The sequence below is a fragment of the Schistocerca nitens genome, chromosome 5 (genome assembly GCF_023898315.1).
Source record: "Schistocerca nitens isolate TAMUIC-IGC-003100 chromosome 5, iqSchNite1.1, whole genome shotgun sequence".
Taxonomy (NCBI): Eukaryota; Metazoa; Arthropoda; class Insecta; order Orthoptera; family Acrididae; genus Schistocerca; species Schistocerca nitens.
This window is the reverse complement of record NC_064618.1, coordinates 458,810,199-458,837,017: the sequence shown is the minus strand read 5'-3', so window position 1 is coordinate 458,837,017 and position 26,819 is coordinate 458,810,199. Positions and strand designations below refer to the sequence as shown.

Sequence of the window (26,819 nt, the reverse complement as noted above, 5' to 3'; positions counted from 1 at the left end):
GGACCTCCAAAGCAGGTGCGTGGTTCATGCACCCATGCAGACTGCTGTTCATCGGCGACGAATGCTGGAATTAGCATGCCAGTACCGCAACTGAGTGGCGACAGGTGGTCTTTCATACGACAGATGGCCGTTGGCGTGCACGGCGTGAAACGCCAGAAAGCAAACACCTGCAAGAATCGTTGGAAGGTTCCAGGCCCGAGGAGATAGCGTGATGGTCTGGGGATTGCCTGGGTGAATTCGTTATTCTGGGGGACACAAAAGATCCACACAAGAATGCATCCATCCTACCCCTACATGCAGTTTGTTTTTCATCGGCACGATGGCGTCTGCCAGCAGAACAATGCAACGTGTGACACAGCTTGAAGTCTACCTACGTGGTTCGAAGAGCTGCAGAATGATTTCACGCTACTCCCCTGGCCGCCAAACTTCCAGGATTTGAACCCAATCAAGAATTGTGGGACCACCTCAATCAGGCTGTTCGCGCCATGGATTCTCAATCGAGAAGCCTGGTGCAGCTGGTCACGGTACTGGAGTCCACATGGCTCCACATCGCTGTCGGTACATTTCACAACGGCGCTGACTCTCTTCTTACACGTGTCGTAGCGGACCGTGGTGGTTGTTCAGGTGTCTGACTGCTGAGCACATTAATGAGACTGGACAGCGTAATTTCTATGTAAATGGAGAGGTTAATAAACAGAACCAGAGACACTACTGAGGTATCAAACCGCAATAATTGAATCTATCCAAGGTTGTTGGAGAATTAGAAGTCATAGTTGGTGAGAATGGGGGTTCTCGTATTGCTGGGTCCTTCTTTGTTTAGGTTACACTGACATCAGCCCGTTGACTGTAGTTAGTAGACACAGATGTACTGTCGTCGCTGCTGTTTGGAAATAGGACATTTCCAACTTTGTTACAGAACGATGGTGCTCCAACTCACTACGGGTTAGCTGCCTGGGCTAACTGGATATCAAGTTTCCCCAGAGTTGGGTATATCGTAGAGGACCGATGGATTGGCCACCATTCTCCCCAGATATGAATCCATTAGATTTCTGTCTCTGGGGACATGTGAAGGCAGTTATGTGTGTGGTGTAGATCAGAAGTCTTGCACACGTCAAAGAGCTTATTCTTGATGTCTGTGTTGCATTCTGGTACATGCGTTGGTTAAAGTTCACGAGGAGTCGGTGAGGCGGGTAACAACAAACTTATAGGATGCTGGACACCACGTTAAGTACATATTGTTGCTTTTATGTATTCTCACTAGTATTTCACTCTTGTGGAGAAAGTGTGACACGACTTGAGGATGAATGATGCTGTGCTCAAATGAAAGACACCATTGTTTTGCTCGTGTAGTTCTGTATCTGTTTGATATGGCACATGATCCCCTTTTTATTTGAAAATTTCGAGCTACTTCCAAGACGACGGCTTCCAAAATGGCCACCTTGTTGATAACAAACTCACGGACTTTCCTCCTCTCCCATCTCACGCCACTCGCTTATAAATATCGGTTTATGCATCTGATTTCAGTTTAGAAGGATGTTTTCAAACCCATGGACCACCCTGCACAACCATATCACTGCAAATGAGAAATACTTAGGTAGCAAAATCGTCTCAAGTCTGCGATACATGAGATGATCATTGTATAAATCACTACAATCTGTTCAAGTATGACGATAATAAGTAAATCTATGATCAATGACAAGTTATAGGTTTCCGTGCTAGTAGAAACAAAGATAGGTAGTCGATGTAGGAGTACATGGCGACAACATTTGTCAGCTGTGCTATGTTCAAGCCCCAATGTGTGTTGCAGGAATGGTGCGTGTAACACTTTCTTTCACGTGCGTGATCAAGCAGGTGGTGTCATCTGCAGGAAATTTGCTTCAGTTAATTCTGTAGGCTTTCTGAAGCACTGTGGGGCCACGGCTCGAAAAACTGAATTTAATATTTACAGACATTACCAATGAAAATGAAAGTCAAAACTGAATTAGAGGCAATACATTCCAATAATTAGTTGAAATATAGTTAAATAGATTCTCTTCTCCTGTCACGTGTACTCTTAGTACTACTTCTTATATCAGTATTTAATTGTCTTATTACGCTGCATTACTACACCGAATGAGATACACCCACTTAAACACTGTCACAGTTAAATTACTAACCACGACTTTGATAAGTGAGATCATTACAAGCTCAGCTGGAACAAGTCCACAAGCTAGGTCTGTGCGAGCCAATAATACTGTACAAAGCAGAGAATTGTCAGTGACATATGCACAAACACAGTGAAGCAAGAAAAAACATAAATCAGGGTACAGTAACGCAAGCCAGTCAGAAGAATACGATGTGCAGATATCATGCAGTAGGTGACACAATGCATAAACAGAGAATTGCTGGAGAACAAAGGTGTCAGGTCCTGCGCGCTAGCCTCTGGTCACGTTGCTTGTCCACGTCCTGGGGCGCGTTGTCGCCAGCAGAGTGCCGTTGGCAATGACTGTTTTGACACCACTGACTATGTTGGTTTGTCCGCATGTGTTCTGCAGTCTTTCTGTCTGGAATATAAGACGTCTCTCTCCCAAACTTGCCACACACAACTGTAAACAGTCAAACTTGTCACTAAGGGTGAAGGACATGCTGGTATCCTACTGCCCAACTGCCCAGCAGATCGGCGAGTCGTAAGCTTTGTCCATTTGGACTTCCCACATAAATAGGGGTGATTACAGGGGCACCTGTGAGGGTTTGCTGTCCAGTTGATCCTCTGGTAACTGCCACTTAGACTAAGGTGTGGGCCCTTGTGAAGCGTTCCTGTGAGGGAGGAGGGAACAGAGGCCGGTCCCACCACCTTGTTCTGCCTCCTCATACTGCTAGTGTAGGTTCCACTGTGCCACTTTGCATGGGCAGCTTACGATGTCCACCGGTTGGGGAATGAGAGAGAAGTGTTTCAATCTGGTGCCGGTAGGTGCGGCCTATGGGTGTGCCAGCATCTATTACACATTTGTCTCGGAGACCACCACTGCAGTTCACATGTTCGAAACCAAAGAGGCGTACCCGGTAGGTATCTGCCGAACCACCGTGGTACTGCTGTCCGTGCTGGTAAATGGAGGTGCAGCAGCATCCATGACTGGCACCCATGAAGGATATCCGCCAGACTTTGACGGTAAGTGTTAAGAGATTATGTAATAGTGTCACAGTTATTTCTGTCATGCTTCACTCAGAGCCTTCTTCTGGATTTTCAATGGTTTTTTCATGCACTCACTTTCTTTATTAGAGTGTGGATGAAACATACGCCCAAAAAAGCTCTTAATCCCGATTATATAAAAATAATGAAAATTTCTCTGATGCAGACTGAGGGGCCGTTATCCGTTAAAAACAACCTTAGAAAGCTCGTCAGCCCTTCTATAGCAAATGCTTTAATAATAGCTTTTGCTGTTGTTGTTACCATTGTGGTTTTGGACCAAGTATGGAAATCTAGCTTGTAAAAGGCATCTACAACGATTATTTACGTCAATGGGGGGAAGGATCCAGTATAATCTATAGTCTATGTATTCTCTCCCAAGGTTGTTTTGGTGGCATAGTAGTAGTAGTTTTATTCATCTGCAGATCATTTTTACAAGGATATTGGATATGTACTGATATTACAATTTAAGAACAACAAAAATAACGTAATTCTTTTACATATTTACAGGTTTAGTTTGACAAGGAGGGTCTTATAGGAGGAACCATCCAGGCATTTGTCTGAAGTAATTTAAAGAAAACCTAAATCAGGATAGCCAGATGAAGAATGGAGCCTCCACCCTCCCGAATACGAGGCCAGTCTGTTTAGAACAGTACTACCTCATTCGTTTTATGCCTAGTGTACAATAATGTTTTACGAAGAAGTTAATTAACAATGTAAAAGGCTAGCGCTACACTGTACATTCACTTCTTAATCCTAAACACTGCGAACACTACATACTTTATACGCACATTGTTCCGTATTGTAACATTATGCACACTGTCAGCTGATGTCAGAACGCTAGCGTCGACCTCTGTTTTCCACTCTGCGTGTCGCAAACTTGCCGTTTGCTAGCCTGAAAAACTGAGTCAGCATCCGTCGATAACGACAAAACGTTGAGTTCAGAAAGAGGGAAAAGCGTTAATATTATACAGAACATTGCATGGCTTTCAGAATAATTTTTTTCCGGAAAAGGAAAAAAGAAGGCAGAAACATACTGTGAAAGTTTAATGTGCAATGATATGCTTTATTACTGTTGTTGTCATTTATATGTCTTACATATTTATATCTGATCCCTTCTCTGTGTTAATTAATTAATCCTTCAGTATATAGGATGTATTGCTTAACAGCTGTTTTAAATGCCTTTTTAAATAAGTCTGTTTTAGTAATCGCATCTCCTTGGGTAATTTATTATACAGTTTTATTCGTCGCGGAAAATGCTGTTTTGAGTTTTATGCTAAATGTGAATGTAAGTTCAATCTTGCTCTTGTTCCACGGTCACGGGCAGAGCCATTTGTGCAGTAGTTATCAGAATTATTTTTGATGTGTACAGCTGATCTGTAAATGTAGCTAAAATCCCCAGTGTTTTGAACAGGTCTTTACAGTGGGTTCAACTGCTACTTTTGGTAATTATTCTTAGGCCTCTTTCCTGTAGCATGAAAACTGTATTCGTGTTTTGTGGATTTGTTCCTCAGGAAAGAATTACATAGCTAGGAACTAAAAGACACTGACTGTAACACATTGATGACTCCAAGGGCATAACATGTTGACATTCAATTTGCAAGTGGTTTTATGTGTTAAACCTGCTTCAACTGAGAAACAATATTCATTCATAGGTCACAGTAAAAATGATTGGTACTGATTGATTCCGATTACAACGACTGCAACTACCAATTCATTTATCAGTGTGTGCATAAATTCCCCGCCAGTATGTATATCATCTTGCCAGGGTCTTCGTGCAGCTTATTCCTGAGTGCCCTCTGTGCAGAATGCGTATCGCTTGTAGTGTTTTTCTGGAATGGTAGTTTAGTGGCTGCCGTTTCTGTAGCTTTCAGGATTTTTCTCGTTAGAATAGAGTGCCAATGCCTATGAGTGGAGAATGTTAGGACGTCTCTTGATGTATTTTTGGGCATTCGTTGTGGCCAATCGCAGCCTCTGGAAAGGATTGTGTCCTATGTCTTGGCTGTCGTAACTAGTTTTGCAGTGGCGGAAACTCTGTGATTCTTCATCTGTTATATCTCTCGTGTAGATAAGAATAAATGTTATCAATCTTCTGCAACTGAATGTTTATTATTATGTTTATTATACATGTTTCATTGAATCATATTAGACACCTTCAGCGCATTCCATTGTGCACTTTGTGAGTAAACGTTAAGTGAATATACTATGCGTTTCCAGTCAACTACACGTCTCAGTTTTATATTTCATTGCACATAACCTCATTTGATATTCACTGTACGTGTCGTCGCTGCTTGGTTAACCTAGCTGCATTCAAAAACGTTTACATGATTTTATTTGTAGTATTGTTGGTTAAGAGGTTCAGTTATGCTTGGCATATATCAGTCTATTTTCAATGAATATACAGAATCTGAATAATGTTTTTTGAAATTTTGTATTGTTTTATTTGTACACATACACTAATTTACAATAAATACAAAAATAATTAAAACAAAGAATTTATTTTAAAGTCGAATGCCTCTGTTTGTAGAAGCAACATAATTGAGAAGTTCCTCACTGTCTTCACAGATGAAAGGCTTTTCGTGATAGCAGGCAACATCATGCCAAGCGATGCCATCATTGTAGACATTGTTGAGGATAGCAAGGCATGATTCGTTAGTGCCGTTGATGTCGAATTCTGCATTGTCAGGTTGGCGGAATTTTTTGTGACCAGTTTGACTCCAAGGGTTGAAACTGAAGCCGGGAGGAATCTGATTCGTAGGAGCCATCTTCTGGCGTGTTGCTGACCAGAACCATCCAAATATGCTCTTTGGCTCAAGATCACGGCGGTTTTCACAGCCTTTGAAGTCACAAAGACGTCCACTTGTCCATATGTAGGGTACGTCACCTATAAGGAGAAAGATGTTATCGTTATATACGATAAGTAAGAGCTCAAATGTCAAATGTAGGGACTGACTCGAGTAACAATAGTTCACAAATTCCCAGAAACTGTGATTATAATTGTTTCTCATTAACAAAACTCAAAGCCTCTGGATGTCACGATGCCATAGAAATTTATTTGTGTTTAGATCATTCAACTGTTGTGTTCTATGTTATTAAATTCTCCAATCTAAAATGCACTACAAATTAAAAATTATTTCTTTTACTTCATTCAGATTATAGGGTGTGTCGGTTATGTGTGAGAAGCTAAAACTGTGTCCCACAGGCAGTCTGTCACCAACTGCGCCAACCAAGAATGCCGAAGCTGACTCAAAGTTTCAACTTGTCACAGGCTCCTCCCATCCCTTTCAAAGACTGATAATAAGTTACCAATGTAGTCAGTTATGTGCAGGAATGTCTCTTCGTACCTTGCTGTATCAGCCTGAAGGCCAAATTATTTTCTTCCTGAGTTTCCATGGAGATCAGATCCATACAGTATTCTCTGCATATGTTTCGAGCGTCTAGCCAGTCGACACGACTATTGCGGTACTGAGGTACATTACCGCTGAAGAAGTAATTATGACCATTGAAGAAAAATTGCTTTGGTCCTGTAACAAAATAAAACAAAAAAGTAAATTGCATTCACACAAAGTCCACTAAAGTTTATAATCACTAAGTCACATTAAAAGAGCAATTATAGGTTTTATGATGCATACAAATTATTACAGATCTACATTAAATATCCTTTCAAATCACAATGACTTTATCCAACAGATTTAGCTTCATGTATGTAAATGACAGTTTATGCTCTTTTTATTTGGTCTTAAAAATTATATCTCTTCTGGAGCTCTTTTATGCACTAATAAGCCATCCATTTTTTACTGATGTATCCATGTAAAAATTTTAATACATTTTACCAATAGCCATACGCCGAAGTACAGAAAAAGTGATATACAAGCACGAAAGCTACCCTGGAAGAAATTTGCATGATTAAAAAAGACAACAAAGTCACGGACGTAGGAATACCTATATTTTTTCTTAGTTTCTTCCAGAACTGAACATGTAGTGGAGAGAGGAACCATTACCCCACACTGCTCTGGGGTGACAAAAGTCATGGGAACCTCTTAATATCGTTTCGGACCTCCTTTTGTCTAGTGTAGTGTAGCAGTTCGACATGGCAGACTCAACACGTCGTTGGAAGTCCTCTGTAGAAATATTGAGCCATGTTGCCTCTACAGCCGTCCATAATTGCGAAAGTGTTGCCTTTGCAGGATTTTGTGCACGAACTGACCTCTCGATTACTTTCCATAACATGAGATTCATGTCGAGCGATCTGGGTGGCCGCGTAATTCGTTCGAACCGTCCAGAACGTTCTTCAAATCAATCACGAATAATTATGGCCCGGTGGCACGGCGCATTGTTATCCGTAACAATTCCATCGTTGTTTGTAAACATGAAGTCCATGACCGGCTGCGGTTCGGTTGGACCAGAGGACCCCGTCCATTCCATGTAAGCACAGCCCACGCCATCATTGGGCCACGACAACTTTGGACCATGGCTTTATGGGGTCTGCGCCACACTCGAATCCTGCAATCAGCTATTGCCGAATGAAATCGGGCCAAGGTTTTACAGTCCAAGCCAATACGGTCACGCACCGCAGTGAACGTTGATAAATGGACTGGGTAAACTCAACTTTGCCAATGAAGTGTTACCAACAACGTGGTTTGTCCTTCCGTGGAACAAGCCTACATGTACAGTCATACCCTGTAAGTGCTTGGTGAAAGGTTCTATGTACCACTGCTAGCCAATAGCTTCTCTGTTCCAGTAGCAAAGGGAGCAATAGAAAACAGCTCTCTATGTGCTTCCGTACGAGTTCTGAGCTCTCTTATTTTGTCTATATGCCACGGCTCTTACGCGAGACGTATGTTGCTGGTATTGGATCGTTTTTCAGTCTGTCACAAATGCCAGTAATCTAAACTTTCTCAATAGCGTTTCGTGAAAAGAACGCCTTCTTCCCTCTAGGGATTTCGATTTGAATTCAGTTAGCATTTCCGTAATATTCGCGTGTTGATCGAAACTACTGGTAACAAAGCTATCAGCACGGCAGCTTAGATATTTATTCGACGTGCCTGTGACAAGTAGCACACTAATAATACTGTATTCGAACATTACAGGTTTATATTTGGTGTAATGAATGGCAACTTTCTATATATGTGGAAAAACGTAAGATAATGCAAATGAATAGGAAACTGGTGATGGTGTTCACTTCCATACAAGAACAGACGGTGCAATGCCTTAGACAATGTGGTTTAGTGGAATCTCTGGAAATAATTTTAAGAGAAGGTCAGCAGTAACAGATGAGTATGGCATGTTGCGAAGTGTACTTTCGCTCAGTTACGGATTCATTTTCAGTACATGGAATCCTTAGAGGATAAGGATGATGTTGGTAATGAAGAACTGCATACAGACACACAGGTTACCTCTTGCTCAAAGCGTTTGTGATGCAATTCATGTGCTACCATCCTTCAGAGCAGCTAGCATATAAAATGAAACTGACCACATTTTTATTCATTAAAGTGTCTTCTGTGTACATGTAATCACTCAGTAGTGTGGTATGAACAATGAAAAGTTTGATTATGTCGTATCATCCAAAGATCGTGGTGTTATACAACAGCTGGCAACGCGCATTGATACTACAGACACTAGCGATGTCACGTTGCAAACCGCAAAGACGAATGAGGGAGGCTAAAGAAGACACGCCCTCTCTCTCAACACAGCAGCGCCCTCACACGTAGGTCAATATAGAGCCGAGCATGGAAGCGCTGTGCCCCAGTTCATGATGTCAGCTGAAACAGTCAACATCATCGAGTATGACTAAAGAGTTACTCAAGTCTCAAACGCAAATGAACTTTTATAAATCCTGATCATTTTACCTCAAGGGAAGAGTTGTAGTTGTATGCATCTTGTGATGCTTTAATAGTCAATGAGAGTAGTAAATTATCAAGTACTCCTGTGGCTAAGGATTGTATCAAATTAGGTGAATCTTTTTATCATTCATGTAATAAAGTGTTGTAGTTCAGATGAGCAACCTCGCAGAGCAATTAAAGAACCGACAGCTGTTGCTGGACTATTGCAGTTTCGACTTGTCATAACACATTAAGCACATAGGTCTAACAGAACAGCATTAAATATCCAGTTAAATTATAATGGTATTGCACCTATAAGATTAATCTTTCGTAACAAGAGAAGACCCTGGTATTTCATGGTGATGGGTGGAAGAACACAATGGATGGGAGTACATCGATTTATATTCTTTATTAATATTTCTGTGCTTCAATCCCATGAAACCCGTAACCTGGTGCCTCAGACACAAGCTGGCGAAGACATTGGATTTATATGGAGGAGAGACGAGATTATAGGACTAACCAGCGACCTGCCCCGCCTTCACATAGGTGTCTACGACAGGACGACTTGTCTGATGTAGCGGTATTGAATTATACGTGCAAATGAATCTCTGTTCCTATTAGTGAAAACCGTATCAAAATCCCTACAGCAGTTCCTGAGATTAGTCCTCACACACAGAAGGAAAAGAGCGGCAGGAAACTTTAATTTATTAATATGTGTAGATAAGGAACAGCACTGGTACTCGAGAGGTGTAGAGTTCTAACCTCTGAGCGGATCACACGATCAACGTTTTCCGTAGCTTTCCTAAATCACCTCACTCGAATACCACAATAATTTGTTCAACAAGGTGACGGCGGGTTTGTCCTCTGTATACGCCTGGTTGCGCTGGGGTTTCATCTCCAGTGATTATGTAACCTCCCTTTGCCTTATATTTTCAATTTGCGCCGGTCGGACACTGCTATAGGATGGTTAACAGAGAGAACACTCTCCGTTATTAAATGACGCTGACAGTGTAGCCTAATACTAAATCGAATCTCTGTATTTAATGAATATTAAAGGTACAATTTTTGCGTGTAACAAAGGTTCCCTTCAGCACACAATCTATTGCAAAGTGTCCCTTTATTCTGACTCAGTTTTTGAGGTAAGGATTTTAGAAGCATGTTTTGTGAAAGGAGAGATTTTTACTTTCTGTCGCCAGTTCTGTCGAAAGAGTCAAGTTAAAGAATGCGGATCAGCGTGAGCCGCTGGCGCACGCCGCTTGCGTCTTATTGAGAATTCTTGAAGCGATTGCTCGAAGCTGGCCAAGGCGGTGCTTTCTCTTTCACACTTCAGTTTCACTGACACGTTACATATCTGCAAGCACATGCATCAACTCCTGAAGTGGTAGACGCTAGTTACACCCAGTAACTTATCATTGGCACACCGTTGGGAGAACGGAGAAGTACATCTTTTTACGTTTATATCTGCATCTACACTCTTTAAACCACTGTGAAATGCATGGCAGAGGGTACTTCTCGTTGTACTACCTATTAGTGCATTTTCTCATTTCATTCGCGTGTTGAGAATAGGGAAAAGTGACTGTTTAAATTCCTCTATGCGCTCTGTAATTAACCTGATAGTCTTCGTGGTGCCCAAGGGAAAGGTAGGTAAGGGACTGTAGCATATTCCTAGACTCCTCACTTAGTCCTTGAAAATTGTAAGTTGGCTTCTACATTCAAGCGTCTTCCAGTTCAGGTGTTTTAGCATCTGTGTGGCGCTCTCCCACGGGTCAAAAAACCTGTGACAATTCGTGCTGTCCTTCTTTCCATACGTTAAATATCCCTTGCTAATCCTATTTGGTGTGGGTGCAGTACACTTGAGCCATGTTCTGGGATGCATCACACAAGTGCTTTGTAAGCAATCTCCTTGGTAGACTGACTGCATTTTCCCAGTATTCTAGAGACTACACATGATATGGTGGCTGATGGGTTCATTCGTTTGTTCACAACGGGAGGTCTACAGTGTTTTTGCCCCCTTTTGGCCAGTCGGCAGTGACAGAATCGAGGCGCACACCCTACGATCTTTCTTAAGTGATGTTACAGAAACTATTCAGTAAAAAAATTTATTTTTTGGTTGGTTATAGTTTTATGTGTCAACTTCATGGTGACGTGCCCCATCATTCCTTAATGGTTATACTTATTGCCATGTTTGCACGGAGTGAAGACACTGCTCGACTCTAGAAAATGTTTGCAATAAAAAAACACAGTTCGTTACGATTTTGCGTTTGGTGCATATTACACAACATGTTAATGCATATGAAATGAAGTTTTCCTTAGGCTTGAGTGCAGATCCGTGACACCAATCTTCGATAGCCAGGGCGATCGATAGCCAATGAAATGAGAAATTCTGCTGGTTCGGAACAATATAAGTGAAGATGAGACACTTTTTCTTTGTACTGAGAATGTGCTTCTTCATAAGCTACTGTCCTTACTTTTCCTAATTTCCACATTTAATCAACTTAATAAGCTACTGTTTCAGAAATCTCTCACAATTGCGTTTGCAGAACATGTGTTTTGGCAAAATGAGCAAATTTTACACGGCAGCGAGAGACATATGTAGGTTTTACTCAAAATTCGCCACTCATGACGGTTCTTTCAGAGTTGTAGATGGTTAACAAGCCAGACGAAAATAAATCGCTGCTTTTGTTGCATTTTCAGCGGAGTCCCTTTTAGATATTAACCAAAACAGAGGTGACAGATATTTTTGAATGGTCACCAAGCAAATGTGGATGTGGAGGGCTCCACTTAATATCTACAAAAAATGTGAGGCTTCAGTTTAGAATGGCACTTCCCACCCAGCGCTTGGAATTTCCCCTATAGCGTCCGCAAGTACCCCCCCCCCCCCCCCCCCCCGACTACCGCCCTCCCCACGCCTGCCATGCTGACTGCGTGTCTACCAGCCAACTCTACCAAGGAACTGACGTTTCCTACGTGCCTTACCTGTGACTGAGCCTGTGTTAACATTGCATTTCATATTCCTACAAAGTGTTACAGCCAGGTATTTATATGAATTCGCTGTTTCTAACTGCGATTCATTCAGGGATTTTGGCCAAATACATTAAGTTACCGTTCCTGATTCTTGTCAACTGTAAAATATCACTGTGCTCCACTTACGCTAGGATGACAGATCATTATGACCACCAAGTTAACAGAATGTTAGCCCAGTGAGGGCACCCATGGCGCAATTCTTCGGCAATGTAGGTTCTGCAAGCAGTTGATAGGGACCTAGAGGTAGATGACACCATCTGTCCCGAATGTCGCTAGACGTTTTCTACTCTACGAGGAGCTGATTTGTGAGCTAGAGAATAACATTCGAAAATATCAAAAATCTATCCAGTAGAGCAGACATGTGGTAAATTTACATAGAATAGCAAAAACTGAAATTTATTGTCCTGCCCTCCAACTATTGTAGAAAGAGTCTGGCACCCATAAGCACAACTATTCTAATGGGTAGTAGAATATCTACTTCGGAACCAATCACACACGCAGGAATATAAATAGTCAACAATGATACTGACGTGGTCAACAGCTTTTATGGTGCCGTCTGTATCAAAAACTGATCTTAGCAACATAGTACTGTCAACAGAAGACTGTGCATAGTGTGTTACAAGTTCCGAGCAAACAATCTCAACGGAGATTGCAAGGATTCACGAATCGTGAAGGGTCTGCTAAGGTTGCTAGTTGGCATTATTCCGCTGTCTTATTATGATTTACCCTTGCCACCGACCTATCAGCACTCCCATTTGCGAACAGCGTGCTATAAACAGTGCTCTCTGAGACTTTCATGCCTTCCGCAGAATTTTGCTGCGCTGTAGCCTGTGACACAGATTTCTACCTGTGAAGTCTTGGCGTGTGGGGTATCTAACGGAGCCTACTTTTTTGGATGTCTCAGATCACGCTACGGTTAGCCGTTTACTTATGATTTCGCAGCCACTTCCAAACTTTCGATGCGTACTGATGACCGCAGGATGTCAACATCAGTCGAGTATTATCGTTCTGGCGTTTCGAGTTGTCAGACGCAGACTCATCGTCATCTACCTTTTACCAAATTCACTTAAATCGCCTGTTTCCTCCATTTCTTGCACAAGGTGGTGACCAATGAATTTTCTTCATCATCAACGGCAGTTAAAAAGTACAAGGTTCCGGTCGACCAGGTCTAACCACCACTAGGGTGGATCGTCGTATTGTGCACCAAGCACATCGTAACCCCCTTTTACCTGCGCCTACCATCCAAGAACAAGTAACTGACTCCCTTCAATAGTCTGTATTGTCCGCACCATTAGTCGGAGTCCGCAGCTCGTGGTCTTGCGGTGGCCTTCTCGCTTCCCGCGCACGTGGTCCCGGATTCGATTCCCGGCGGTGTCAGGCATTTTCCCTGCCTCGAGATGACTAGATTTTGTAGTGTCGTCTTCATCATCATCATTCATCCCCATTACAGTCGGAGGAAGGCAATGGGAAACCACCTCCGCTAGGACCTTGCCTAGTACGGCGGTGCGGGTCTCCCGCTGAGAGTACGGGACTTCATCATCATCGTAAATCGGAGATTATCAGTAGCTGGACTTGGAAATTCCCGTCCCTCGCTTAGGCTGCAGTAAATACTACAACAGAAGCGGACGCGTGTGGAGTGATGCCGAGACCAAGGGGCATACATTCGTGCTCGTCTGACACTCGGACACCCTGTCGCAGGTCGACTGGACTGTTAAATAGCCTATAACGCCACAGAAAATGTCTCGCGCTACATGGAGTCACTGATGAAACATAGTAACAAAGATCGCCGCAATTTGTTAGCTGTACTGTATCCAATCATCAACGAGTGGCTTCAGATGAATACGGCATACCTGGAGAAACTTGCGGCCTTCTTCTACGAGCCGTGGCCATTATCAAGGCTAGAGACGGTGTTATACGGACTGACGTCATGTCGCCTAAGTGGGAGTGGGTGATTTAAGCTTTGTCCGATTTTCTTAGGTCAGTCGTGTGTTCTATATCAATTTGCGCGTGTATGGAGTCACACGCCGCAACAGCGTTACGCCACGGGTCGAAGTCAACGTTCGGTATCGATATCTTCAACAGGCTCGACTTCTGAGAAATACTGAAGAAATGATTTAGCACAATTTGTCACTCGTACTACATCTACATACGTACTCCGCAAGTCACCGTACGGTGCATGGCGGAGTTATTCAGTCATTTCCTTTCTCATGAAGACGAGATAAGAGAAATTCGGGGTCGTACAGAGGCATATAGGCAGTCGTTTTTCACTCCCAGATAAAGTGAGGGAAAAGCGACTGTTTATATACCTCCATACGAGCCCGAATTTCTCTTACCTCGTCTTCGCGGTTCTTAAGCGAAATGTACATTGGCGGCATTAGACTCGTTCTGCCATCATCTACAAATGCCGGTTCTCTAAACTTTCTCAGTAATGTATCTGAATAAGAAAGTCGTCTTCCCTCCAGGGTTTCCCATTTGAGTTAATGAAGCATCTCCATAACACAAATGTTTTCATAGAATCTGCTGGAACCCAAGCACTCGTATAGTATTCAGAATTATTCAAAATGGATTGCACTTACGTTCTGTATGCGGACTCCTTTATGGATGAGCTACACTTTCATAAAATCCCCGAAATAAACCAAAGTCTATCATTTATCTTCTCTAGTACCTCACCCTAGCCGTCCACAGCTATATTCCACAATCCACCTGCCGTTGTGTGGTGAAGGGTACTTCTGGCGGCACTATCTTATCTCCCTTTTCCCTGTTTCATTTTCTTGAATAGCTTGTGGGAAGTATGATATTCGGTAAACCTCTGCATTACTTCCAATTTCTCGAATTTTCTTTGTGGTCATTTCATGAAACGTGTCTGGGATAATTTCAGTAAAAGACCAGCCCTTGGTCAACAACGCGTATTTTGTAACGTCTCCCACTGAAGTTTGTTGGGCATCTCCGTAACACTCTCGCACCGACCAAACTATCCCATGACGAAATGCGCAACTCTTCGTTGGATGTTCTCTATCTCTTCTATAAGTACTACGTGGTAAGGATTCCAGATTGATGAACAAGAGCCCCTTCGAACAAGCGCCATGTAAGCCACTTCTATCATGGATGAATTATACTTCCTTAAAATTCTTCCTACGAATCTCTCTGGCATGCGATTTTCCTACTATTCGTTTTATGTGATCTACTTCAGGTTCCTTCAGGTATTTCAGCAATTTGTTACCAACAGTATAACTGTACAGTAGCGGATTTGTGTCTCATGTACATAGAGTATGTCACATTTATTTACGTCCAAGGTCAACTAACAGTCTCTGCGCCATTCAGCAATCCTCTGCCTATCTTCCTGCAGTTCGCTACAATCTTCTGACTTTGCTAATTTTTTTACAGGCAATCACATCATCTGCAAGTAAGCTAATGAATGTTCCCAATGTTATATATATATATATATGCAGCTGCAGTAAATATATATATATACTCCTGGAAATTGAAATAAGAACACCGTGAATTCATTGTCCCAGGAAGGGGAAACTTTATTGACACATTCCTGGGGTCAGATACATCACATGATCACACTGACAGAACCACAGGCACATAGACACAGGCAACAGAGCATGCACAATGTCGGCACTAGTACAGTGTATATCCACCTTTCGCAGCAATGCAGGCTGCTATTCTCCCATGGAGACGATAGTAGAGACGCTGGATGTAGTCCTGTGGAACGGCTTGCCATGCCATTTCCACCTGGCGCCTCAGTTGGACCAGCGTTCGTGCTGGACGTGCAGACCGCGTGAGACGACGCTTCATCCAGTCCCAAACATGCTCAATGGGGGACAGATCCGGAGATCTTGCTGGCCAGGGTACTTGACTTACACCTTCTAGAGCACGTTGGGTGGCACGGGATACATGCGGACGTGCATTGTCCTGTTGGAACAGCAAGTACCCTTGCCGGTCTAGGAATGGTAGAACGATGGGTTCGATGACGGTTTGGATGTACCGTGCACTATTCAGTGTCCCCTCGACGATCACCAGTGGTGTACGGCCAGTGTAGGAGATCGCTCCCCACACCATGATGCCGGGTGTTGGCCCTGTGTGCCTCGGTCGTATGCAGTCCTGATTGTGGCGCTCACCTGCACGGCGCCAAACACGCATACGACCATCATTGGCACCAAGGCAGAAGCGACTCTCATCGCTGAAGACGACACGTCTCCATTCGTCCCTCCATTCACGCCTGTCGCGACACCACTGGAGGCGGGCTGCACGATGTTGGGGCGTGAGCGGAAGACGGCCTAACGGTGTTGGTTGGTTGGTTGGTTTTGGGGAAGGAGATCAGACAGCGTGGTCATCGGTCTCATCGGATTAGGGAAGGATGGGGAAGGAAGTCGGCCGTGCCCTTTCAGAGGAACCATCCCGGCATTTGCCTGGAGTGATTTAGGGAAATCACGGAAAACCTAAATCAGGATGGCCGGACGCGGGATTGAACCGTCGTCCTCCCGAATGCGAGTCCAGTGTCTTACCACTGCGCCACCTCGCTCGGTCCTAACGGTGTGCGGGACCGTAGCCCAGCTTCATGGAGACGGTTGCGAATGGTCCTCACCGATACCCCAGGAGCAACAGTGTCCCTAATTTGCTGGGAAGTGGCGGTGCGGTCCCCTACGGCACTGCGTAGGATCCTACGGTCTTGGCGTGCATCCGTGCGTCGCTGCGGTCCGGTCCCAGGTCGACGGGCACGTGCACCTTCCGCCGACCACTGGCGACAACATCGATGTACTGTGGAGACCTCACGCCCCACGTGTTGAGCAATTCGGCGGTACGTCCACCCGGCCTCCCGCATGCCCACTATACGCCCTCGCTCAAAGTCCGTCAACTGCACATACGGTTCACGTCCACGCCGTCGCGGCATGCTACCAGTGTTAAAGACTGCGATGGAGCTCCGTATGCCACGGCAAACTGGCTGACACTGACGGCGGCGGTGCACAAATGCTGCGCAGCTAGCGCCATTCGACGGCCAACACCGCGGTTCCTGGTGTGTTCGCTGTGCCGTGCGTGTGATCATTGCTTGTACAACCCTCTCGCAGTGTCCGGAGCAAGTATGGTGGGTCTGACACACCGGTGTCAATGTGTTCTTTTTTCCATTTCCAGGAGTGTATATATAGTAAGCAGCACGGCCTACTCCTGAAATTACCCCTACATCTTTCAGTTTTGTTGCGTTGACTTATATTAGCAGTGAAATCTTGGATTCAGTCACAAACCTGGTCCACCACTCAAACTCGCAATTTTTCTATGAGGGGTGAGGCGGTAAGCGGTTCTGTATCAAATGCCTTCTGGGGTTGCGTAACACAGCATCAACCTGCGCGCCGATATCTACAGCACTGTATGTCTCATGAGGGAAGCGAGCGAGTTGAGTTTGAGAAGATCTCTGTTTGCGAAATATTTAATGACTTTTGTAGCGGAGATTTTCGTTCTCCAAAAACTTCATAATATCCGAGAACAAAACATGCTTTATAATTTTGCAGAAATATTGAAACACCGCGAGAAATGCTGCGCTATTGTGTTTGAGCACAAACGGTACCTGTGCAACGTCGTCAATAAATTCCAAGTGTCAGTTGTGGTCAGAACGGCGTTTTGTGTAGTTGTGAGTGCCTGTTATCGAATTTCACTGTACTGGAATGTGACCGAATTTTTGGAGCTAGTGTGGTGGATGCCGAAGTATTTAGTGTTTCGAAAAGCACCGTACCGAAATTTACAACTCATACGGGTTTGGTTGGTTGGATGATTCGGGGGCGCGGACCTAACGGCGAGGTCATCGGTCTCATCCGATAAGTGAAGAACAGAGAAGGAAGCCGGCCGTGTCCTTTCACAGGAACCATCCCAGCATTTGCCTCAAGCGATTTAGAAAAATCACGGAAAACCTAAACCAGGATGGCCGGATGTGGATCTGAACCGCCGTCCTCCCGCATACAGAGAGTGCGGGAAAACATGACCCGCTAAGTCACAACGGTGACGACAGAGTGTGTTGAGTGATCGTGAAGGACGGTCTCTGAAGATGATTGTGACGAAAAATAAAGAGGACGACAGCTGCAAAAGGCACTGCAGAACTGAATGTCGCGGTCGCGAACCCTGTGAGCACCAAAACAATACGAAGGGAGCTGCAGAAGCAGGGGATTGCACTGCGAGCTGGAATTCCAAAACAGTAAAAAAAAAAAAAAAAACAAAAAAAAAACAAAAACGTGTCACCGAAGCAATAAAACCTGGTTTCACAAGCTGCGACATCGTCGCAAAGAAAAGTGACCTGTATATGTAATAAGTTTCCTTTAATTTACGTCTATGGTCACAAACTTTTAATTAACTAAAAGTTAACTAAAAGTTTCTGACCATAGACGTAAATTAAAGGAAGCTTAATAAAACCTGGAATATGGAGCAATGGGTGAAAGTCATTTGGTCGGATGAGACTTGTTTCACACTGTTACCAACTTCTGACTGAGTCAAACATGCCGGTGGTTCGGTGATGTTTTGGGCAGCTGTATCGTGGAATTCCATGGGCTCCATGGTTACTCTGCAAGCTCGCATTTTCTGCCAAGGATTATGTGAACATTTTGGCTGACCAGGTCCATCCCATGGTATGTTTGTTTCACAATGGTTACGCAGCCTTTCAAGACGACAGGGTCCCCGTTCACACAACTCGCATCATCCAGGGCTGGTGCTGTCGGCACTGGGATAAATCGTCGCAAGTCCTACGGTGACAACAGTCACCAGATCTCAATATTGTTGAGCCTTTGTGGTCTACTTTGGAGAGAAGCGCTGTGATCGCTATCCATCTCCATCATCGTTACCTGAACTAGACGCTATTTTGAAGGGAGAGTGGTATAAGATTCCCTTGCAAACCATACAGAATCTGTTTTACCCATTTCGAAACATCTGTAAGCTGTTTTTAATGCCTATGGCTTTTCTACGCTATATTAGGCATGGTAATGGGTCGTGCTTGTGGTGTTTCCATATTCTTGTTCACCTCCTGCAGTCCTATAGCTATGGAAGTGAGTCCTACAGCCGTTCTTGATAACGGGAATGACCTGGCCTGCTTTTTTCTACTTGCTAGTTACTCTCCGTTGCTGGTTGACCGCGATAAACTGCTGTCAGCAGGGGAACAAGTTCTTTCGTATAATCTTACAGGTATCCCATCAGGTCCACATGCCTTTTCATTACAAAGCGACTGTAGTTGCTTTTCTATTATGCTATCACTTATCTAGGTTTCTGCTGTCTGATTAGAATACGGTGGAGGTTCGAGTCCTCCCTCGGGCATGGGTGTGTCTGTGTTTGTCCTTAGGATAATTTAGGTTAAGTAGTGTGTAAGCTTAGGGACTGATGACCTTAGCAGGTAAGTCCCATAAGATTTCACACACATTTGAACATTTTTTTTTGAATACTGTGATGTGGGAGTACAGATATCATGTGTATGACATGTGTGTGTGTGTGTGTGTGTGTGTCCTCACTTTGCGAGCACTTGGCGGGCACGGGCAGCGACAGGAACCTGCCGGGCCGCGGCTGCCGCTGCTGGCCCACCTCGCTGATGGCCGGCGAGCCCACCACGAGCGCGCAGCCGAACACCGCCAGCATGCACACTGCCACCCTCATCTGCAACAGGCACACACCACCACTGTAAGAGCGACGCACCCACAACAGCAAAAGTATGAAAATGTCATCATCAAAGTCATACAGTAGAGAATTGCGCTGTATACAAAAATCATTAGATTCTGCATTGATAGAAATGGTAAATGCTACAACAAGAGGACCCTGAATAAGCACTACCAATCTACACTGAAGAGCCAAAGATACTGGCACACCTGCCTAATATCGTGCACGCAGAAGTGCCACAACACGACGTGTGGACGTGCACTCGCGTAGTCTGAAGTAATGACGGAGAGAACTGACTCCATGGATCCTGCAGGGCTGTCCATAAATCCGTAGGAGCACGAGGGGGTACAGATCTCTTGCGAACAGCACATTTCGAGACATCCCAGACATTTCCGGGGAGCTTGGTGGCCAGCGGAAGTGTTTAAACTCAGAAGAGTGTTCCTGCAGCCACCCTGTAGCATTTCTGGATGTGTGGGGTGTCGCATTGTCCTGCTGGAATTGCCCAAATCCGTTGGAATGCACAATGGACATGAACTGATGCACGTGATCAGACAGGATGCTTCCTTGCACATCACCTGTCAGAGTCGTATCAAGACGTATCAGGGGTCCAGTATCACCCCAACTGCAAACGCTCCAAACCATTACAGAGCCTCCACCAGCTTGACATAAAGCGTCCATGAATCCATGAGGTTGTCTCCACACCCGTATACTTCCATCTGCTCGATACAGTTTAAGACGAGACTCGTCCGACCAGGCAACATGCTTTCAATCACCAACAGTGCAGTGTCAGTGTTGACGCGGCCAGGCGAGGCGTAAACCTTTGTGTCGTGCACTCATCAAGGGCACACGAGTGGCCTGCAGCTCCGAAAGCCCATATCGATGAATCGTTAGCATGCTGACACTTGTTTTGGCCCAGAATTGAAATCTGCAGCAGTTTGCGGAAGGGTTGCACTTGTGTCATGTTGAACGATTCTCTTCGGCCATCGTTGGTCCCGTTCTTGCAGGATCTTTTTCCGGCCGCAGCGATGTCGGATATTTGAGTTTTACCGGATTTCTGATATTCACGGTACACTCGTGAAGTGATCGTAGGGGAAAAATCCCCACTTCATCGCAACCTCGCTTAAATGTTGATAACCTGCCATTATAGCAGAAGTGACCGCTCTAACAACTGTGCCAAACACTTGTCTTATGTAGGCGTTGCCGACCGCAGCGCCGTATTCTGCCTGTTTACATATCTGTATTTGAATATGCATGCGTATACCCGTTTCTTTGGCGCTTCGGTGTAATACTCCAGCCATCCATTAAATTTTGGGCTTGCAGCCACATACATTCTATTTCTCCCCCTAATATTCCAGCCGTATAATTTTACTTCAGGGCAAGCCGATTGACTGACGCAGGAGCACTCGTTCCGTCCTTTTAAGCCCGCTGGCCGCCCCACTGCCCATGGCACTACAGACGCGTGAACCCCAGGGGCGGTAATCGGCCGGTGGAGGGGGTGCAGGTGGGGGTGGAGGCTTGAGGGCGGTATGCACAGATTGGGCCTGCGGGCGCCCTGTCGATACAAGCTGGGATGGCGCTGTATCATTATGAGCTACACTGTTGCGGCGTCTTTGTAAGGTCATTAAAGAAAGTGCCAAATTCCATGATTTGTCCAAGCTAAAACCGCTATCTCTATTAGTTCAATTCTTCGTCAAAAGGTTTTCAGAAGCTTCTGTCATCTGCGAATCCCAAAACGATCAAGTCGATGCTGGAACTTCGACATTTTCTTACTGCATAGACCGACCGACGTCGATGCAGTGCTCTGCCACAGCCGATTTATTGGGCTGTAAGAGCCGGGTGTACCTACGGTGTTCCGAGCATCTTGAAAGAAACAGTTGAAATATTTTGTTGAAGAATTTAATTAATGGACACAGCGTTTCAGCTTCGACAATCATGGACATTTGCACTTTCTTTAAAAAAATAAAAAAGTGCAAAGATGTTGTTACAGATCAGCTCATAATGAAACAGCGATAGGCCAGTATCGATCGACTACACAGCCACAGATTCAATTTATGTATACTTCTTTGCAAGTGATCTCTATGCAACCTGGATGTAGAAGTCTGATCTCTGAGTATAGAACTGCAGCGTGGTTGCAGATCCATTTGGCTTGCATCGTCCGCCATGTTGTAGTTTGGTACACAAATTTCCATCGGTCTGTACGTGACAAAGAATCGCAGACTGATTTCTAGTTTTGAACCTTGTGTCTGCATTTTCTGTAACAGGATGATGTGGGACTGGAATCGAAACGTATTTTCTTTTCGTGGTTTAATTTATGGCTGGCACGATCAGACAGCTGAAGTTGAACATCCAGGTAGAATAGAGATCACTGTTCTTTGCGATCGATCAGCGTCTCTGGTGCATCTGTATCCGTGATGGCATGCACAGTGTCTCGGTCCGCGGGTTTAAAAGGACGGGGAGAGTCCTGTAGTGTTAGTCTGTCGGCACACTTTGCCCCCCCCCCCCCCCACCTTCACCGCCGGACGGAATATGTGCATCCCAACTTTCTGCATCTACTAATATTCCACGTGGAAACGTCCGAAGGCCCCAACGTTTCCTAAATAATTGCAAATCGTGTAACTAAGGCAGGAAGTCGGAACCAGCTCGGCATTCACCCACTCGGATGTGGGAAACCGCCTAAAAATCACATCCAGGCCCTAGTCGTTAATCCGGGACCGGCGCGCCTCCTCAAGTCCCGGAAGCGGCGTGCTAATGCGTGTGACTACTCGGGTAGTTCTTTCACTAACCTATAACGAATTATTTTCATTACCAGCCTACTAATTTCCAGAAGGCGAAAAATTAATTCCTCGCGTAATATTACTTAACGGAGGGGAAAGTCCTGCAGTACTGGCCGGCTCACAGAACTGGCCACTAATGTGATTTTCCTTTCCGCGTCCACATGGCAGAAGTGTACAGTAAGCAGAAGAAAGCTTGGGTATCCATCACTGGAGTCGGATATCTTCTTCCTTTTTCTCAGTGTTTTGTCTGCTCTGAGTGCTTGATGGTGTTGCTGTAGCTCTCAGTGCACGGGAGTTATTTTGAGGCTATAGTACTCGTTTCTAAGGCAAGTCATAAATTTCGTTGCTATTTTTGGTTATCTATGGTATGTGAAGAATTACATCTAAGAAATGTTTAATGATAATTTGTGTAAAGGAACGTACAATGTGACAAGATCCTCTACGTGTCGTGCAGAATCGGCCACCTCTTAAGTTAAGACCTCTATAAGTCTTTCAGTATCGGCCAAAAGATAATTTCAATTTTTAAATTATATTTTCTTCTCCCTGCTTCTTTCCAGCTTTCAAAGCCGAAAAATGAGAAAAAGTGAGATAAAATGGAATGTAGAGTGCCTGAAAATAAGTTTATTTACGACAAAACGACAGTGACGGAAGCAGCTGAAGCGTTTTCAACAATCAGAAAAGAAAAAAATCGACAGCCAAGAGAAGAGATTACAAGAAGACAAAATAAAGTCCGAAAGAGAGTTGAAGAAAGCTGAGGTGTTCCAAAATAAAATAAACATGCGAAGGGTGGCCCGGAAAGCCAATTACAAAGCGGCAAAGGAAACTGGAGTAATTTACTGGGAATAATGGGTCAAAAGAACACAGCGATAAATGTATTATATGTTTGAAGCCATTTGAAGAAAAACTGGATGCTGTGTACGAAGTGTAGAGTCTGGTCTCATTCGTATTTTATTTGCGATATCCGTAAAACCTTGAGCTAAACATTAATGAACTGAGCTGAAATGGTAACAATAAGTTCTGTTCTTTAAGTGTTCTATTATTATTCGATAAGTATCAACGCAGTATACCATTAACAACGGATATTATAACAGAAAAGACAATGGATGACATAACAAGAAACTGTCTACAAGCCTTTTAATAGTAGCTCTTTTAGTTTCGATGTAATTCATTACTGTTGTTGTTGTGATCTTTAGTCCGGAGACTGGTTTGATGCAGCTCTCCATGCTACTCTATCCTGTGCAAGCCTCTTCATCTCCGAGTAACTACTGCATCTACATTCTTCTGAATTTTATTGGTGTATTCGTCCCTTTGTCTCCCTCTACGATTTCTACCCTTCACGCTTCGTTCCAGTACTAAACTGGAGATCCCTTGATGCCTCAGAATGTGTCATACCAACTGATCCCTTCTTCTGGTCAAGTTGTGTCACAAATTCCTCTTCTCCCCAATTCTATTCAGTACCTTCTCATTAGTTACGTGATCTACCCATCTAATCTTCAGCATTCTTCTGTAGCACCACGTTTCGAAAGCTTCAATTCTCTTCTTGTCCAAACTATTTATCATCCGTGTTTCGCTTCTATACATAGGTACACCCTTACAAATAGTTTCAGAAAGTACTTCCTATCATTTAAATCTACACTCGATGTTAACAAATTTCTCTTCTTCAGAAACGCTATCCTTGCCGTAGCCAGTCTACTTTTTATACCCTCTCTACTTCGACCATCATCAGCTATTTTGCTTCCCAAATAGCAAAACTCATCTACTACTTTAAGTGTCTCATTTTATAATCTAGTTGCTGGCCGGAGTGGGCGTGCGGTTCTAGGCGCTACAGTCTGGAACCGCGAGACCGATGCGGTCGCAGGTTCGAATCCTGCCTCGGGCATGGATGTGTGTGATGTCCTTAGTTAGGTTTAAGTAGTTCTAAGTTCTAGGGGACTGATGACCTCAGCAGTTGAGTCCCATAGTGCTCAGAGGCATTTAAACCATTTTTTATAATCTAGTTCCTTCAGCATCACCTCATTTAATTCGACTACATTCCATTATCCTTGTTTTCCTTTTGTTGATGTGCATCTTATATCCTTCTTTCAAGACGCTGTCCATTCCGTTCAACTGCTCTTCCAGATCCTTCGCTGTCTCTGACAGAATCACAATGTCGTCGGCAAACGTCATAGCTTTTATTCCTTCTCCGTGGACTTTTAATTTCTACTCCAATTTTTTTCTTTTGTTTTCTTTACTGACTGCTCAATATACATATTGAATGAAATCGGGAATAGGCTCTAACCCTCTCAGTCCCTTCTCAATCGCTGCTTCCCTTTCATGCCCCTAGAATAACTACTACAAATAAAAAATATAAAAAGTTATTACGTTGTGCTATTCGTAGAACATGTTTCGAGGTAAGATAATAGTATATTATTATTCCGATTAACCGCCACAGTTACACAGCAAAGTCAGAAAACATAATCCGGCCGATACTGTACGACTCTCCTCTACATGATAATGGATTTTCAACTGATATTAATTATCTGGACTATAGACATGATGTCTCCAGGACAAGCACTACTAGTTTCGTGTGGGCAAAAATTCTGGACATACTTTATTCAGCTTCAGAAGATGGCGTGCAGAAGAAGTTCATAACTCGGAAACTCTGAGCGTACCGTTTCGGCTCTCGACGCATTCATTTCCTTTTATCGTTTGCGCACTGGGTGCTGTGTCCAAGAGAGTCATAGATCTGAGGTGAAACGACTCCGTTGAAGAGCCATATTTGTTTGCAACTACAATTTATGCGCAGCTGTCAGAGCAAAAGCGTTGCTATCCATCCCGGTTGCAGCAAGACCGCACCGCCAGCTGGGAATCCACGATGCTATCTCGCCGTTTGTTTCACAACGCTGCCGTCTTCGTGTCCGCTAAATGAAAGGCGGCCTGTGTGAAATGCTGGATGGCCTGTGTTGAAACGACTATCGCCTGCCCCGGATCTGCGCCTGGATGCTCGCGGACGGGCCAGCGCGCCTCGGCTGCGCGCATTCCGAGGGGAGAACAAAGGGAAGGCTGCACGTGGGCCGTGCTCCGTTGCAAGCGACCGACTGCACCGCGAGCGGAGGCTCTAGCACTGTGCTGGGGCATGCTCAGTGGACTGCTGAGATACCGCGCGTAATGACGTCTGTCGACGCAACTTCAGTTTTAATAGCGAGATTAAAGACTGACTTCCCGTCGACAGAAAAATGCTCTCACGTGTAAAACTTAACCCTTCACTACTATGGATTGTCTTTCAGACAGCTACAGTTTTTTTTTTCTCGTGATATTTCACGAACCCCTGTGAGGTGAAGTAGACTCTTCTGTGTGCCTTCCTATTGGATGACAAACGATGTGTGCAACAAATCTGGCATTGTTGTTGTAATTATTTCTTATTTTTCGGCCTTGAGAGGTCTCACAGACGTATCATAGTGTTTGTGTGTCATATTTTTGTTGAACGTTACCGTTTCTCCGTGGTTGAGGAAAGCTACACCTTACATGTAACGTTTTCTATGCGAGACTGGTGTGGGCGTCCTCGTGATAGTCATACAAATTCTCATGGCTACTCTTCAGACAGATCGATTCCGCAAAATACATGGCACAACAGATGAAGATTTTGGTGACAGTGATAATGGCTCTGATTTTGAGTATTTAGTGATATCGATATTAATTACGAGAAGGAAACTAAAAGTGATAAATATGTGATAGGTTACGACGATGGAGAAGCGTACTTCTTCGGTAAGAACAGAAAGATGTTTTCGATGGAGAAAACTGAAGCTGCTACCTATCGTTAAGAGCAAGGCAGTTTAACATTGTCTCGCAGCTGCCTGGACTGCAGCAGATTCCGGAAAGTCTCACTTACTGTTTTGCAGATGTGAGTATCAAGTACGGAAATAGTTTTTTGATAACAAAAAACATGAGCCTTGCGTTGTACTTGTTTGAAGTGCAAAACAGGATATCCGTGTCAAAAGTGTGGTGTTCCGATTTGGTTGGAGAATTGGAGGAGGGTCTGCGTGAAATGTATACAGGCTGAAACCAATTAAAATTTTATTCAGTACCTCAGAAGAATACTTTCTTCTCGATTTGTAATATAAAAATGTGGCGAAATTTTTTCCTTGATAGAATTATGGGGTGGAATAATCGCTCTAAGATTGAAATGATGAGTAGTGAACTCAAAGCTGATTTCACATACAATTTGTCATAACTCATATGCGTTTTCCCATACAGTTTTGTTGCGAATCTGTAATACCATGTCCCTGATGATAATATGTGAGTGAGTAGAGAGGTAACTATGTGCTGTTATTTTAGTAATACATAAAATAAAAATAAACTGCTAATTTCGCTATGTTTTGGTTTTTAAAGTGTTTTAAATTCTGCATTATTTAAAAATGCAAATTTCCG

At 44.0% G+C, this 26,819-nt stretch overlaps 1 protein-coding gene across 1 annotated transcript in view; it reads right to left on the bottom strand.

Moving 5' to 3' along the window:
- Positions 1-5,578: 5,578 nt before the first annotated feature.
- The window catches only part of LOC126259907 (uncharacterized), a 52,518-nt gene continuing 31,277 nt past the window's right edge, over positions 5,579-26,819 (bottom strand). The window contains exons 2-4 of the mRNA XM_049956997.1: positions 19,497-19,638; positions 6,511-6,690; positions 5,579-6,050 (exon numbers count right to left, since the gene is read on the bottom strand). Coding sequence (XP_049812954.1) covers positions 5,668-6,050; positions 6,511-6,690; positions 19,497-19,638 — 705 coding nt within the window. The 3' untranslated portion in view covers positions 5,579-5,667. The remainder of the gene's footprint in view (positions 6,051-6,510; positions 6,691-19,496; positions 19,639-26,819) is intronic.